Source organism: Trichoderma asperellum, chromosome 5 (assembly GCF_020647865.1).
Source record: "Trichoderma asperellum chromosome 5, complete sequence".
NCBI lineage: Eukaryota > Fungi > Ascomycota > Sordariomycetes > Hypocreales > Hypocreaceae > Trichoderma > Trichoderma asperellum.
In genome coordinates, this window is record NC_089419.1 from 548,373 (window position 1) to 563,562 (window position 15,190).

Sequence of the window (15,190 nt, forward strand, 5' to 3'; positions counted from 1 at the left end):
GTTCCACCACTATGGTGGTACGGTTGAGATCTGGTTCTGAAGTTGAAGAAATCACACACGAGTTCCCAGAAGTAAGAGCCATCTGCTGATTTTGTTCATTGCCGCACAAACCTAGTGTATGTATACTAAAGATGTCAAATAGTCCTACGTTTCTGCCATATCCGACTCCAAGACGATAAGTCTCATTGCTCCTTCGTCGAAGATTGCTACAATCCGGGCGTATATCGAAAAGCTGGGACTATCATCCAAGATGGTTCACATGCGAAGCAATATACATAATCCAAAGAATATGACTCTTGCGGATGAGCTATTGGGTTTCTGTCTGCGCAGTTCAGACTTACAGCTACCAAATAGTGAGGATCTCCAAGTTCCCGTACGATCAAACCGCAATGGCCAAGTCCTTTCAAACTGCTCTCTTACAGCCGAAATCATAACCACTATCCTCACATCATGTTGCGACTGGGATACTGTCATCAACAATCTAGTACATGATCTCCAACAGACGGGAAACCAGTCTCACCGCATAGCCATGATTGGCCTCGGAGACTGCATACCGCTCTCGCCGTTTCAGAAGAACGACCTCGACATTACAAAGTTGGATATCATGAGCATCACTGAAGGTTTGAAAAAGCCTCCGAGAGATCATTGTCTATCATCGCTCGATCTTTTCCCACCCAGTTCAATCGCTGTGGTAGGCGCTGCCTGTCGCTTACCAGGGGCAAATACGCTGGAAGAACTCTGGGACCTCATTTCTAGGGGAGAATCCCGGCTTGAAATCTTACGTGAGGATCGAGTAAAGCTGAAAGAGTCCTTCCGAGCATCACAAGATAAAGATTGGGCTACAGGGCGAACGTGGTTTGGCAATTTTGTTGATGGAATTGACAAGTTTGACCACAGCTTTTTTGGTATAAGCCAGAAAGAGGCGGCATACATGGACCCCCAGCAGCGTCTTTTATTAAGCTGTGCCTATGAGGCTATGGATGCCAGCGGATATCTGCATAACCACCGGCGAGAGAATGGCGATCCAATCGGTTGTTTCATCGGTGCAAGTTATACCGAGTATTCTGAAAATGTCACCGCATATGCACCCTCAGCATTCGCCGCAACCGGAACCATTCGCGCCTTTCTTTCTGGCAAAATCAGTTACCACTTTGGCTGGACGGGGCCTTCGGAGGTCATTGACACAGCATGCTCAGCCTCATTAGTGGCTGTTCATCATGCCTGCAGAGCTATCCAGGCTGGTGACTGCCCTATGGCCCTTGCTGGCGGAGTCAACATCATCACCGGCATTCAGAACTACATTGATCTAGGGAGAGCCGGGTTTCTCAGCAAATCTGGTCAATGCAAGCCTTTCGATGAGTCTGCAGATGGCTACTGCCGGGCAGACGGTGTAGGGCTTGTTGTTCTGAAACCGCTCAGCCAGGCAATTGCTGACAGGAATCATATCCTTGGCGTTATCCCTGCTTCGGCTACAAACCAAGGCGGCCTATCTCACGGGATTACAGTACCGCATGGAGATGCTCAGAAAGCACTTTACCGGCAGATAGTCGAAACTGCGGGTATAGATCCCGGGCAAATTACGTATGTAGAGTCTCATGGTACTGGAACTCAAGTGGGGGACCCTATCGAAATCGCCAGCATTCGCGAAGTGTTTGGGGGACCATCTCGGCCATCTTCTGTGCACATCGGATCTCTCAAAGCCAATGTTGGCCATAGTGAAACTGCTGCAGGAGTTGCCAGTCTTCTCAAGGTTCTCGCCATGTTCGCTCATCGAGGCATTCCCCCACAGGCCGGGTTCAACACGTTGAATCCGAAAATTCCTGCGCTTGAACCTGACAACCTAAGGATTGCAACCAAGTTGGTTCCATGGGAAGCGAAAACTCGTATGGCCTGTGTAAACAGCTACGGTGCTTCAGGAAGCAATGCTGCGCTTATCTGCTCGGAATGGATTGCGGGGAGCGAGAAGCCAAAAATTAATTCACCGTCGTCCTACCCAGTCTTTTTAAGTGCGAATACACAAGAAAGTTTGAGAGCCTACGCCGATCGACTAGCTTCATACATTCAAGACTCTGAGCAAGGATTAAACATTGGCAGCGTCGCATTCACCCTTAGTGAGCGCCGAAAACACCATCGAATCCGATGGTCTACCACTGCGCACAGTCTATCTGATCTAGCGCATCAGTTGAAAGCAGATCTTGTAAATAGTGTTGAAATACCCAAAACGAGAAAACCTGTTGTTCTTGCTTTTTCGGGCCAATCAAAGACAAAAATCGGCCTTGATCCAAGTCTATGCGACGTGTATCCAAGGTTTCGAGCCCATTTGGAGAATTGCAATAGCATCCTCCGGAGATTGGGCTACTCAGATATTATGTCTTCTCTCTGCCAGTCGGAGGCTGTCACAGACGTGGTTGCACTTCATGCGGGTACTTTTGCCGTTCAATATGCTTGTGCGAGTTGCTGGCTAGAAGGTGGCTTACAGGTAGACGCAGTGATTGGCCATAGTCTGGGCGAGCTCACAGCACTGGCTGTATCCGGAGTTCTTTCTTTGGAAGATGCTCTGCATTTGGTTGCGAAACGAGCATCGTTGATCAAGGCCAAATGGGGCTCCGACTCCGGAGCAATGCTGGCCATTTATTCTGACTTGGAGACCACGCAAAGAATCATAGCAGACTCCGAGACGGAGTTCATAGATGACGGAGTAGAAATTGCATGCTATAATAGCCCCACCGCCCACATTGTTGCTGGAAAGCAATCTTCCACCGCAAGAGTTGAGAGAATAATCAACAACAACCCTCAGTTCAGTGGCATCCGGTATCAGCGTCTTGATGTCAGCCATGGTTTTCACTCTAGGTTGACTGAACCTTTGCTCCCAGATTTGATGGACTTTGCAAAGACGTTGACGTTTAACGCGCCTCGCATTCCCCTGGAGACATGCACAGAGATGCCAGTTAGTGACATAACGCCTGGTTACATCACTAAACACTCAAGGCATGGCGTCTATTTCAGTCACGCCATTCGGCGATTAGAGAGCCGGCTTGGGCCCTGCGTTTGGCTAGAGGCTGGATGGCACACACCGGTCATCTCCATGACAAAGAAAGCACTTGAAAAGTCTGGGGTGCACACCTTCCAGTCCCTAAGTCGCTCGTTCTCGGCAGTCACTAGTGCGGCAGCTGGTCTTTGGAAACAAGGTCTTTCTGTCTCGTGGTGGGGGTTCTCTTCTCCTGAAGAATCGAAACTCCGCCATGTTTGGCTTCCACCGTGCACATTCGATAGTTCTCGCCATTGGTTGGACCACGTAGATCGCGCAATCGAAATCCAGCGATCTCAGGCTCCAACTCAGCCCACAAATGGAAGAGTTACTTCCCAATCTACCCAGCTAGTGAGCTTCATTGGTAAGGTGGGAAGAGATGACGAATTCCGGCTATACACTCAAAGTGAAAAGTACAGAAACACGGTCACAGGTCATGCTCTTCGTCGACGGCCCCTGTGCCCCGCATCGATGTACATGGAATCCGCAGTGATGTGCGCCCAAGAAAGAGGGGCGGATTTTGACGGACAGACGTTCCATTTCCGTAAGATTGGCTTTCATAGTGGTTTAGGCTGTGATGACCGCCGGGAAGTGAGAGTCATGTTAGTAGAGGATACAAATGTCAACTCATGGCGGTTTTCAGTCAATAGCACTGACAAAGAGGACCGAAGGTCTTTGAAGACAAAGCACGCAGATGGACAATTTGAGACATTAGAAAAGGCGCCAGACTTTCGGATTTATGAGACATTGATACTGGAACGCATGGAAAGTTTGCTCAAGGATCGCAATGCAGAGCATTTGATGAAAAGAACTGCGTATGCCTTATTCTCAAGAGTCGTTGAGTATGCCGATCTGCTGAAGGGCATTTCGTCTATCACGCTGGCTCCCGGTCAGGCTGTAGCCGAAATAGAGGTTCCAGCAGAGACATTTGACTGCCATGAGAGTACGGTTGATCGTTTTATGGATGCCATATCGCTGGATACCTTTATTCAGGTCCTCGGCTTATTGATTAACACAAGTGGGAAGAATGCTGGTGATGAAGTCTTTGTTGCAACCAGCATAGAAAACATGACAATTCTACCATGTGACTTTAAGAGCCAGCGAAGATGGGCTGTCTACGCCATGTTTGGTATGGATGGAGATAGGCGAGCGGTTGGGGACGTCTTTGTCTTTTCTGGTGATAGAAAGCTGGTCGTCTTTGGGTCACAAATCTCCTTCACAAAAATCCAATCCAGCATACTTGAAGGACTTCTCGACGGCACCAATCCGCGAGTAAACGTGGCCAAACCACGCACTCCTGAGAGTAGAATTGAAAACAGTAGAGCTCCTGTTGTTGCGAGACAAGAACCTATAACGACCCAACTATTCGATCAGCGGGCAACAATTGGCATTTCGTCTTCAAAGGAGCCACAGGGATCTCACCATAACTTTGAAGACGTCATAGCACTGGTTGCCAGTTACGTCGGATTATCGGCGTCCGATATCCACGAAGATGAAAGCTTCAGCAGTTTAGGTTTGGACTCACTGTCTGCCGTCGAGCTTGCGGATGAGTTGCGAGTCAAGTTTAGCATCGAAATATCTGCGAGCGACATCTTGACAGTTCAAGTGACTGAACTTCGAAATTACTTTTTGTCTCATGGGAAAGAGTCGAGCGCGACAACAAATTCGCACAGCGCTATGGCGGGTGAGCTACCGAAACCTACAAATGGAGATAATATGTTAACCAATGGCGCCGCTGTTGAACATGAGGATAGCCACGAAAGTGTCAAAGGACACGCCAACGGAAATGCCAATGGTAACACTACCAATCACACAAATGGCTATCTAGCCAAACCATCAAAACCCCGACAACATGTCAGACACCGAGTTGAAACGGTGACTTATAAACAGGTCGATGGCATCGAAATCTCAGCGGATGTCTTTATACCGCTGGAGCCACCCTCTGAAATCATGCCTATAGGTACATTCAACTACAAGCCTATGTATGACTATCCAATGAGCGACTAACTTTACGCGTAATAGCATTAATGATTCATGGCGGCGGCCATTTGACACTCTCAAGAAAGGCTATACGGCCTTCGCAAACATCGTTTCTACTTACACATGGAATCTTGCCAATAAGTCTAGATTATCGGCTATGTCCCCAGGTAAATATCATCGACGGGTCGATGACAGATGTTCGGGACGCCTATATCTGGGCAAGAACAGAGCTTCCATTCTTTATGCGGGAAAGGGGTATCAATGTTGATGCCTCAAAGATTGTGATTGTTGGCTGGTCCACTGGAGGACATTTAGCAATGACTACTGCTTGGACAACGCCAGCAGCTGGTCTGCCACCACCATTAGCAATCCTCGCATTTTACTGCCCAACGCACTATGACCCTTCAGGTATTTACCATGACTCCATCAATTTTATCCCGTCTGCTTTCCTCGTATTAACACAAACCCTAGACGACTCATTGAGAATGGGCAAAGAGTATCAGCCCCGCACGATGTCTATGAGCGAGATACAGAAAGCACTAGGATCTCAGACGGTATGTAATTGTTGATGGATGTTGTTGCCCGAGTTGATGCTAATGTGTTTGCAGGTCACGAGTCATGCATTTAATAGCACTGATACAACTAACATGGGCTGGGTTAAACCTGGAGATCCTCGCTCTGAGCTTGTTCTAGCTCTCGTAAAAGAGAAAAATGGGGTGGCACTACTATTGGATGGCATTCCAACTGATGGTGACACCCTGGAAGCCCCAAAGCCAGAGCGTGTTGCAGCCATCAGCCCGTTGGTTCAAGTACAAAAGGGCAACTATCACACACCGACCTTTGTCCTCATTGGAGACGAGGATGAAATCGTTCCATTTCATACTTCTGTGAACTTTGTCAACGCTCTCCAAAAACAAGGAATTAGAAACGGATTCATTCCGGTACCAGGACAGCGCCACATTTACGATCTAAGCCTGAGTCCCGGAATGGCGAAATGGGACGATTGGGTGGCCCCGGGTTACAAGTTTTTGTTTGACATACTGGGGATTAACTCGGAATGAAAGAATACTTGTTGAGTCAGTTATTTCATTTGTAATAGTTTAATTCACAATGCGGTATAAACATAAACTCCTTCATGAGCACCGCCATTTATGGGCAGTAGTTAAGTTAGAGATCGCTCGATTGAGTAAATATAATCTTAAATCTGTAGACGAAATGAGAAGCTCAGTAAATGTGACGTGACCATTATTGAGACATCGTGTCAAGTAGCTTATAGTCAATATCATTACATATTACAACACGTGCTAGCATAGTATAACAAAGTTGTGGAGGCGGGGAGATGATACAGTAGCACGCGCGCGTGGTAACAGTTTCATGCAGCTAACGTTTAATAAATGAAATATGCGAAAAAGAAAAGTCATTGTTTACTTTAATTTTCGTTTTACCAGTTTATTGCCCTTATTAGACAGGTGCATTTAGGGACCCAAGTGCCTGTACTGTTATACGCGCTTCGGATTTTGCACCCCGTATCCTATTTAGCTATATTCGCCGATCCGTTGTCCTCAGTTTTCCGTCGGCGACTTCCCATAGTAGGTACATTGTTGTCCCTTGTCAAGCTGCTGTAACCTGACTAGGGGCCAATGCATACATGAAGGAACTCATTGCCCCCGCCATATACAGAATACTACTTTATTCGAGTTCCACTACTACGGAATCAAAAAGTGTAACAAACTGGCAGCAGCACTATCTCTAGTCCAGATACCCTGCTCTTTTCCAGTACCGCACATACCCAGCAATGACATCCTTGTCCAAGGCTGTGAGTTCGCGAAGAGTTGAGGAACTCTTGCGGCTGACATCTGTTGCCATAACAACAGTACCCAAAGAGGCAGTTAGGAAATAAAGCTTAAAGAACTCGTAGAGCTTCTTGACAGGATACAAATCGGCGTCTTTATCATCTGTAGCCGCCACTTGCTCTAGCCAGTCATCAAAGGGAAGTGACTTTGTGATCCCAAGCTCGGCTCGGATAATTTCCAAGATTCCATCCCATGTCTGCCTCACAGGGTTCTCCACGTGGGTGACCAGGCCGGGGCCAGCCGTATTCAGGAGAAGCTCAGTCGTCGCTGCAGCTGCGTCATCAACCGGGATCCAGGAAACAGTCTGCGACACAAAGTTAGTGCTTACTTAGAGGATATGCTTGTACAAGAGAGAGACAGGGTCATACCCCTTGTATTGTCGGCAGTATACCCAGGCTTTGAGACGTTCGAATAAGCATCGGGATCTGTTCGATGACATTCCAGGCACTAGTCTTCCGCGACCCCGTCAACTGGCCACATCGGGCAATGGATACCTCTAGGGCATTGCCGTAGAGCGACGATGCCTCTTCCAGCATCTTTTCGCAGACTAGCTTTGCATCGGCGTATCCAATGCCACAAGCGGCTCTTTCTACGTCTAGTGGGATTTCAGGGATGCTGTGTCCTGGATTGTCCAGCCCCATTTTTGCGAGGACGGAAATCGACGATATGAACAAAAATCGGACCTTTTGCGGCGCTTCGACGGACAGCTGCAAGAGATTCTTCAAGAAGGCAAACTGGTAGTCGAAGGATGGGAGGCGCATGTGGAAATTCATCGGCCACGCCGCATGCAACACATGAGTGACCGTTTTCGAGACCATTGCATAAACCATAGGTGGAAGCCCCAAATTGTCTGCCGTCGGGTCGATTTCCAGGGCCGTAATCTTTGTCCACTCGGACTCGCTTAACTCAATGCCCTTGGCAACAAAAGAAGCCTTGTCAACCTTGGATCCTCCAGGAGTTGGGTTGATTACGCTACCGGGGCGTTTCCTTAGTAAACAGACCACTTTGGCAACATGAGGCGACTTTGCTAGTTCTGCTAACGCATAGGATCCTAAGCTGCCTGAGCTGCCTGTCAATAGCACCACCGCTCCCTCAACAAGCTTAGTTGTGCCTTCAGAGTTGCCTGACTCTGCGGCTCTGAGGGATTTGAGGGAGTACTTTTGAGCAAAGCGTTCCACCTCTTTGCCAAAGGTTCCTCCGCTTGTGTTCGACAAGGCATTCTGTCGAAGTGCATCTGCCATAGCCTGTACAGAGTAATTAACATAGACAAAATCCCTTCTAATAACATCGGGCGGCGTTTTTGTAGCCGCGGATAGGAGAATTCTGCGCAGTGTTGTAGCTTGTAGAGAGTCTAGACCCAAGGTAAAGATGTTGTCCTCGATAGTCCAAGCATCTGGTGTTACTCGTAGCTTAAGCCGCTTTTGAATCAACTCTTTCAGATCTTGTTCCAAGTTTTCGTAGTTAAGCGGCGGAACATCAGTCACGCCACTATCCAAGTCTTTGTAAACCTGGGCGATGTCTGCCTCAAGTAGCTTAAATACTTCTTTTCGCGCAATAGATCCTTTGTCTGTTCTAGGAACCACGACGCTGGATGATAAGACGATGACGGCGATAGGAGAGTAAATTCTCGCCGTGGCATCCATCCGCTCTCCTGCCTGGACAATGATGGGCCAAATATTTTTCTTAAAGTTCTCCTTCTCATTGTCAGTAATGGACTCTGTAGGTTCTACAATCACACCAATCTCAAATTGGTTCTCTCCAAACGCAATTGCCGATTTGACCAGTCCAGATTCCGTCAGTGCAGTCTCTAGGAGCAGAGGGTTAACCTTTTCGCCGTTCGCAAGAACAACCACGTCGTCGTCGCGACCAATAGCAGCAAAATCGGTTTCGGGAAATGCTTCGCTTCGAATGAGTTGATCGGCAATCTCGAACGGCTTTTCAGCGCCAAAGGGGAACACGGTCAGCCTGAATCGTCTTTCGCCATTGTAGGGCTCCAACTCTGAAACCTTGAAGAGCATATCCTTTCGCAGTCTGAAATACTTCCAATTGTATCCATCTTTAGGCGCAAATGTCTTAGTAAGGGGACCTGTCTCTGTCGTTCCATACAAATTCAGGAGTCGAATTCCTGCAGCTGCAGCAGAGGCACCAAACGCGGCACTGAGAGCACTGCCTCCCGTTCCAACAAAATCCAGTTTGGCCAGTATCTTCAAACCCACCTCATTCGGGAGTGCAGCCATATCCTCAAGAAGAAAAGGCACCGTCATCATGCCGGTTGCGCCAGAAGTGTTGACAAGGTCTACGATTGATTGAGCATCAGGAATGCGATCAGAGGCTGGAAAGCACACGGTCTTTCCAATTGACATGGAAAGCCCAGGAGCAAGTAGACCAAATCCGTGGAAAAGAGGAAGGGTAGAGATGACAATTCCTTGAGCCTCCTCTTCTGTATCGAAATCGCCATGGCTCACGGAGAATACTAGCTGTCGGTGAGTGAGAGCAATTGGCTTGGGAAGGCCAGTGGTGCCAGAGGAATGCAATAGTAAAATGTTGGCATCAACGTTGTCTGGATAAACAGCCTCTCTCTTGACCCTTTTATCTTCAGCCACGTCATAAAAAGAGCTATATGGTTGACCGACATGAATATCGATGAGTTTGACGCTTCCAAAAGCTCCTTTGGTGGCCTGTGCAATCCTCTGTGAAATAATAAGGGAAGATGCTTCGGTGCTTTTTAGGAGATGAAAAATAGCCTCAGGACTGAGGCGGGCGGAAAGTACGAGTGGCTATAACAGTTAGAGTTTGAGATACGTTGAATATGAACAAGGTGAGGGAGGGGGTGAACAAACGGGGATACCCATGGAGACAAGAGCAAACTGGTGCACTATAAGGCCAAAATCACTTTCCATGAGTAAAGCGACCGGAGGTCTTTCGGCCAAACCATTCTTGGTTGCGGCGGTCGGCAATTTGACGTTAGTTGCAATCCATTGAGCGCATTGGTCGACTGCTAACTTGAACTGTGCGTTTGTGACATTGATGGGGGGTTCGTTTGACCGAGCCTGAACGCAAAATAGGTGGTCGGGATTATGGACGGCATTGAAGTCGATCAACTCTGGCAGAGAGTGGACATAGTTTTCTTTTCTCTCTGAAGAGAAGAAGTCAACTTTAGCTTTGACAAATGGACGCATTGTGTTCGAGTTATAGATCCAGGATTTGACCGAATATGTGAGTGATTGCGATATACAGTATATAGCTACGCCTTGGATGTATATAGTGATAGGACAAGGCCCAGAAACGTGATGCCTGTTATTACCAAAACTTACAATTTTTATAAAATAGAAAACAATACTCACAAGTTATTCGAGTGTGGAATTAAAATAAAGTACTCATATAAATTTAGAAACCTTAGTTATTATGCATTTTACAGATGTTTTGCCAATAATTATAATCCGCCGCCTACATATTACTAACTACAAATCCGTCAAATCTCACCGACGCATGTTCCAAATTAGTCTAGTGACCAACCGATAGCTTTCAATCCCTGGCTGTTCCAGACAGAGACAGGTTATCAAGCATCTGTCATAGATTACGTAGCAGGCAACTATTGATACAGACACTTGTAAGGGGAAAGGGTATCACGTTAATCGTTATATTTCAATGTTTACCTACTACAATATACTTCGTAGTGTATCAAATAAAAAGGACAGCGCCCAGTGCCACTTCGACCACGCCAATTTCCGCTGTGATGCCGGTGATCGCTGACAAATATGCTCGTTTGATCCAGCTTACCAGAGCTATACCAATTGTTGTGAATACTTTTTTTACTTGTTAGCAAATTGAATCAGAATTCTCTCTCGTGCTTTTCTCCAAAGTCTTTCTGTTTCCATCTCCCAAATCTGAGTTTAGCGAAGGAGCTCTAGAGACGGAAAACCTATCGAAGATGTACATGGAGATGCCTACTTTGCAACGTCCTCAGTCGGCTTCTGCGCTGAATGTCTAAACTTTAGACTTCAGATATGAGATTGATTATCAATTTTGATGAAAGGTTTGCTAAAGAGATAAAGTTGTACCTCTCGACTTTGACCCGCTCTCTATTGGAATTGATAGCGCCGCTAGCTGGATGTTTCTGTCATCGCTTTTCGCTCTCATGCAGCCCGCAATTGAAGATTTCACAAAATCTGATACCAAATGAGTGTACGATTGAGAAAGTGTTGCGTTTGTGGATACAAGAAGAATGGGATTGAACATGATTGACTAGCTGGTCTTCTTCCTGAGGGAAAGAATTTTTTTCTCCCTCATTTTCCTTTCTCTATATGAAATGATATGCGACAAGGAATTTTAAAAGTAAAAATGTCAACATAAAAACAGCATCCCAATAATTAAGATAGGCATGTTGCAGTGCTTAGGCGGCAACTGGCAAAAGTCCAAGATCTCCCCGCTTCAAGTTAGGAATAAACCCACTGATTGCGTCGGTTCCGAAGCTATTGATGTTCATAGTATCCTCAGTTCTCATCATCTGTCTAGCTCGAATGTGGTCTACGACAGTTCTCTGCTGAGGAGAGAGGTCGACCTGGTATGCAGTATCTGGATTTTGGCCGAGCTTCTCCAGCATGCTCGAGCGATCTTCGGGTTTAACGGGCTCAAAGGCGTTGCTGCAAAACTCGAGAGTCTTTGTGAGCTCTTCTTGGGAGAGCTTGGTGTCTACGTCTGCTGTTCCTTGGATCACTGTGAGAGATGTCAGCAGGAGAGATCTATAGTTGTAGAATAAAGTAAGAAGTAATTACCAGGTCTAAAAAAGGCAAACGCGCGATCAAAATTATCTTCGTTAAAATCGCTCAGTACCGGTTCATTCTGAGCTCGAATTTGTCTATAGGCGCTCAGTACCACCAGCAAGAAGCGGACATAACTATCAGCAACTTTCTTGGAATGCCAGTCAGCCGCAACCTCTTCGGAACAATCTCCCCTAATGGCCGCTGCAATAGTGGTGGCTGCAGACAGGCCACCGACGAAAGCCAAGTGAACACCAGAAGAGAAGTATGGATCAATGAAGCAGCCGGCATCCCCAGCGATGCGAGCATGGGGAATAGCGTAGCCTGAGGCGCTGTATGAATAATCCGCGGCGGATTTGATGTCTGTGATGAGCTCTCCATGCTCCACAAGCTTGGTGAGATCAGGCGCCAGCTCCTTAAGACAGTTCAAATAGAATGTCTTGGAGTCAGGAGAGCCAGCCTGTGATTTTCTCTCTGCAGACATCTTCTGGTTCATAACGATGCCAATTGATACAGTGCCGTTGTGCAAGGGAATAAGCCACGCCCAGCCGCTTTCATCTGTGCGCGATATTTAGATGCTTGGAACTTCTCAGAAGAACGTTGTGAGTACAAACCTTGCAATGCCTCAAAGAATGGAGAGTTCTCTCTTGGTGTTCCCTTTCCATATGCGCCTGCACCCTTCCAGTAGCCCCAAGTAGCAACATTCTTCAAGCCTTGGTTATATCTACGATTCTTCAAATGCTTCGTGCTGAGCAATCCCACACGACCACTTGCGTCAACGATGTAGTCGAATTTAATTTCATGAGTAGTGTTGTCATCTTTTCGCAAATAGGTTGCTGAAACAGGCCGGCCGGGATAATCATGTGGCAATTCCCCAGAGCCCTTGTACGGGACATCAATGAAGTTAATCTTCCTAATTTGAACGCCGTCAAATGCTTTTGCGCCGCTCTTGGCAGCGTGTTTGAACAGCAAATGGTCTGCTTCTGACCGAACTACATTCCAAGCGTAGTTTTCAGGGCCACCAGCAGCAAGAAAATCTGTATCTATATTGCGCAGACACATGCAAATTAGCATTTTGTGTGAACATCTGACGCAATACGCGTAGACTTACATCCTTCGCGCTTTCTAGGGTTCAGCTTGAACGCTGCGCCAACCTGCAGTAGAAGAAATCGTTAATAGATTGCTTAGAATGGCTTTGCTCTCGAGGCTGAGTTTACCTTTTTTGTAAATCCGTAACTGTCAAACTCTGAGTCTACATCAATGAATCTGAGAAAGTGGCGCATCGACGCCAGCATACTTTCTCCAATGTGATATCTGAAATTAGTTAGTAGTCTGTTCCTATTTGCTGTATCTAGATGATTTTTATGTAAAGGGACACAGTAAATCTTGGAGAAACAAAAGATTTGCTTACCGCGGAAACTTATCAGCCTCCAAGATGACTGTGTCAATGCCCTCTCTTGCCAAAGCAGAGGCTGCGTACGAGCCAGCTGGGCCGCCGCCAACAACAAGAACCGTGCACTTCTCAGGAATTGCCATGTTTCTAGTGAATGCTGCTTATTCGTCCAGTTTCGTAATGAATGGGGCGGAATGAGTCTGTTATTATTTCATGCATGTATTATGTACGTTGACCCTATGGGGCGTATATGTATATTTCTTATCGAATTACCAGCAGAGCGAGAAAAAAAAGTCGTACATGTTATTGTATGATACTGCAGAAAATTATGCCCGATGCAAGCAGTAGAGACGACTGGCAAGGATAAAACCCTTGCTGTTATTGGATGACCTTTGCAAATCAGGTACCCGCATCATGTCGGAATATTACGAAAAGCCAAGTAATATTCGCCGGCATATAAAACACTAGACCAGAATCAAGGATCCTTGGTCTAGTTAAACTTGGAAAAATCGCCGCAAATAGGGCCAATTGCGCCAAAACAGTGGACATGTTGGGGATTGATTTGATCAGATTTCACAGTTGGTGGAGTAGACCATCGCGGCTTAGATAGTGCAGAATGCTCTCGTCATATAAGCACCGATGGGCCGCGCCTTTCGGCAATGGGATGGGATGAAGAATATTACGGATTTTCTTCCATCAAGTAAATGATAATAAATACCATATATTTATTACTAAACTTTGCTTGTAGATTACGAATTAAAGCAATTGCTGTTTCATCTCGCTATCTCGTAAAAAACAGCCTAACTACTGCTAAATTGCCGCAAGATAATAAGTCATTACGTATTCTGTTTGCACTCGTGATACTGTTATCAACTTGTTTCATCTCCGTCAGAAATACCACTTCCGACTCCGAATAGCTATACGCTTTTGTTGAAACAATTCATTGGTTCGATTTTGCATGAGACTTTTAGGTATATAGAGACCAAACTAAATTGCCTTGCGTTTACAAGATCACAAGCTCACAAGCACCATTAAAGTCTTCCAAACTTAGCGGCAGTCTACAAACGATCAACAATGGCTCCTGGAAAAGCTTCTTCTCCTCCTCAATATCTACCTCCCACAAAAGGGTTTCTATCTTATCTGCCAGCACCATGGGTCCCCTACGCTGAGCTTATTCGTATAGACAAACCACATGGCATCTACATGATCTTATACCCCTACATCTTGGGCCTCCTCTATGCGGCTAAGATTGCATCGGCTCCGTTGCCTTTACCTCTAGTCATTAATCGCGCCATTCAACTTACGATATGGACTTTTTTCCTCCGAAGCGCTGGCTGCGCCTGGAACGACAACATCGACCAAGATTATGACAAACAGACGGCTCGGTGCCGAAACAGACCCATTGCACGAGGCGCAATCTCGACTTTTCAGGGGCATGTCTATGCTACCGCGCTGATAGCGCTCGGCTTCGTATCCTTGCAAGAATTTCCCTTTGAATGTAAGGCGGCTGCCGCCGTAGCTGTCGTGTTAGCATGCATCTACCCTTTTGGAAAACGCTTCACGCATTTCGCCCAAGTTCCTCTAGGTGCAACGTTATCTGTTGCTATAGTGCTAGCACCATATTCCGTGGGCGTGGATCCTCTTTCGGAAGCCAAAATTGTTCCAACGGCTAGCCTTGTGGCCTGCATTATCATGCTTGTCATGTTCTATGATGTCGTCTACGCGCGCGCGGATACGGCTGATGACTTGAAGTCAGGGGTCAAAGGAATGGCAGTTCTCTTCCGCAATTGGATGACGACATTACTCCTGTCTCTCATTATCGGAATCACGACACTTCTCTTCGTTGCAGGACAGTCTACTGGAATGAGTCCCTTTTTCTTTCAGCTATCTGTTACAGGTCCGGCTATCTGCCTTCTTACTATGATTACTCTACTATCTGGCCACTTCAATGGCTATGGATGGTACGCCGGCAAGTGCTATGTTTTAGCTATTGCTAGCTTGCTAAGCGGCTTTACTGTGGAATATTATAAGACACTCGTGCAGTGAGGTAGATGGCTACATTGTAGAGAGTTTGTCACCTACCTTATATTGTATTTAAATCACATGTTTAGTACCCGAGGCTAGGAATAAGTATGTTGGTTTTCTAGAGATATAAAGACAAATTTGATATGATAAG

General features: G+C 46.5%; 4 protein-coding genes across 4 annotated transcripts; 2 read left to right on the forward strand and 2 right to left on the reverse strand.

Annotated features, from left to right (window-relative positions):
• Window positions 1–3,236: 3,236 nt before the first annotated feature.
• On the forward strand, window positions 3,237–6,229 carry TrAFT101_008342 (putative secondary metabolism biosynthetic enzyme). The gene is made up of 4 exons (XM_024899816.2): window positions 3,237–4,988; window positions 5,051–5,416; window positions 5,480–5,562; window positions 5,617–6,229. The coding sequence occupies exons 1-4, from the start codon at window positions 3,500–3,502 to the stop codon at window positions 6,067–6,069; spliced, it is 2,391 nt and encodes a 796-aa protein (XP_024762245.2). The 5' UTR covers window positions 3,237–3,499; the 3' UTR covers window positions 6,070–6,229.
• Window positions 6,230–6,757: 528 nt separating this feature from the next.
• Window positions 6,758–10,040, reverse strand: TrAFT101_008343 (putative NRPS-like protein biosynthetic cluster; the record flags this gene model as incomplete). The annotated part of the gene is made up of 3 exons (XM_024899897.2): window positions 6,758–7,165; window positions 7,230–9,638; window positions 9,702–10,040. The coding sequence occupies 3 exons, from the start codon at window positions 10,038–10,040 to the stop codon at window positions 6,758–6,760; spliced, it is 3,156 nt and encodes a 1,051-aa protein (XP_024762244.2).
• Window positions 10,041–11,254: 1,214 nt separating this feature from the next.
• Window positions 11,255–13,157, reverse strand: TrAFT101_008344 (uncharacterized protein; the record flags this gene model as incomplete). The annotated part of the gene is made up of 6 exons (XM_024906638.1): window positions 11,255–11,577; window positions 11,637–12,179; window positions 12,236–12,664; window positions 12,733–12,775; window positions 12,839–12,935; window positions 13,033–13,157. 6 exons carry the CDS (start codon window positions 13,155–13,157, stop codon window positions 11,255–11,257), a joined length of 1,560 nt encoding a protein of 519 aa, XP_024762243.1.
• Window positions 13,158–14,088: 931 nt separating this feature from the next.
• TrAFT101_008345 (uncharacterized protein) lies at window positions 14,089–15,060 on the forward strand (the record flags this gene model as incomplete). The annotated part of the gene is made up of 1 exon (XM_024899750.1): window positions 14,089–15,060. The coding sequence occupies one exon, from the start codon at window positions 14,089–14,091 to the stop codon at window positions 15,058–15,060; it is 972 nt and encodes a 323-aa protein (XP_024762242.1).
• Between the last annotated feature and the right edge of the window lie 130 nt (window positions 15,061–15,190).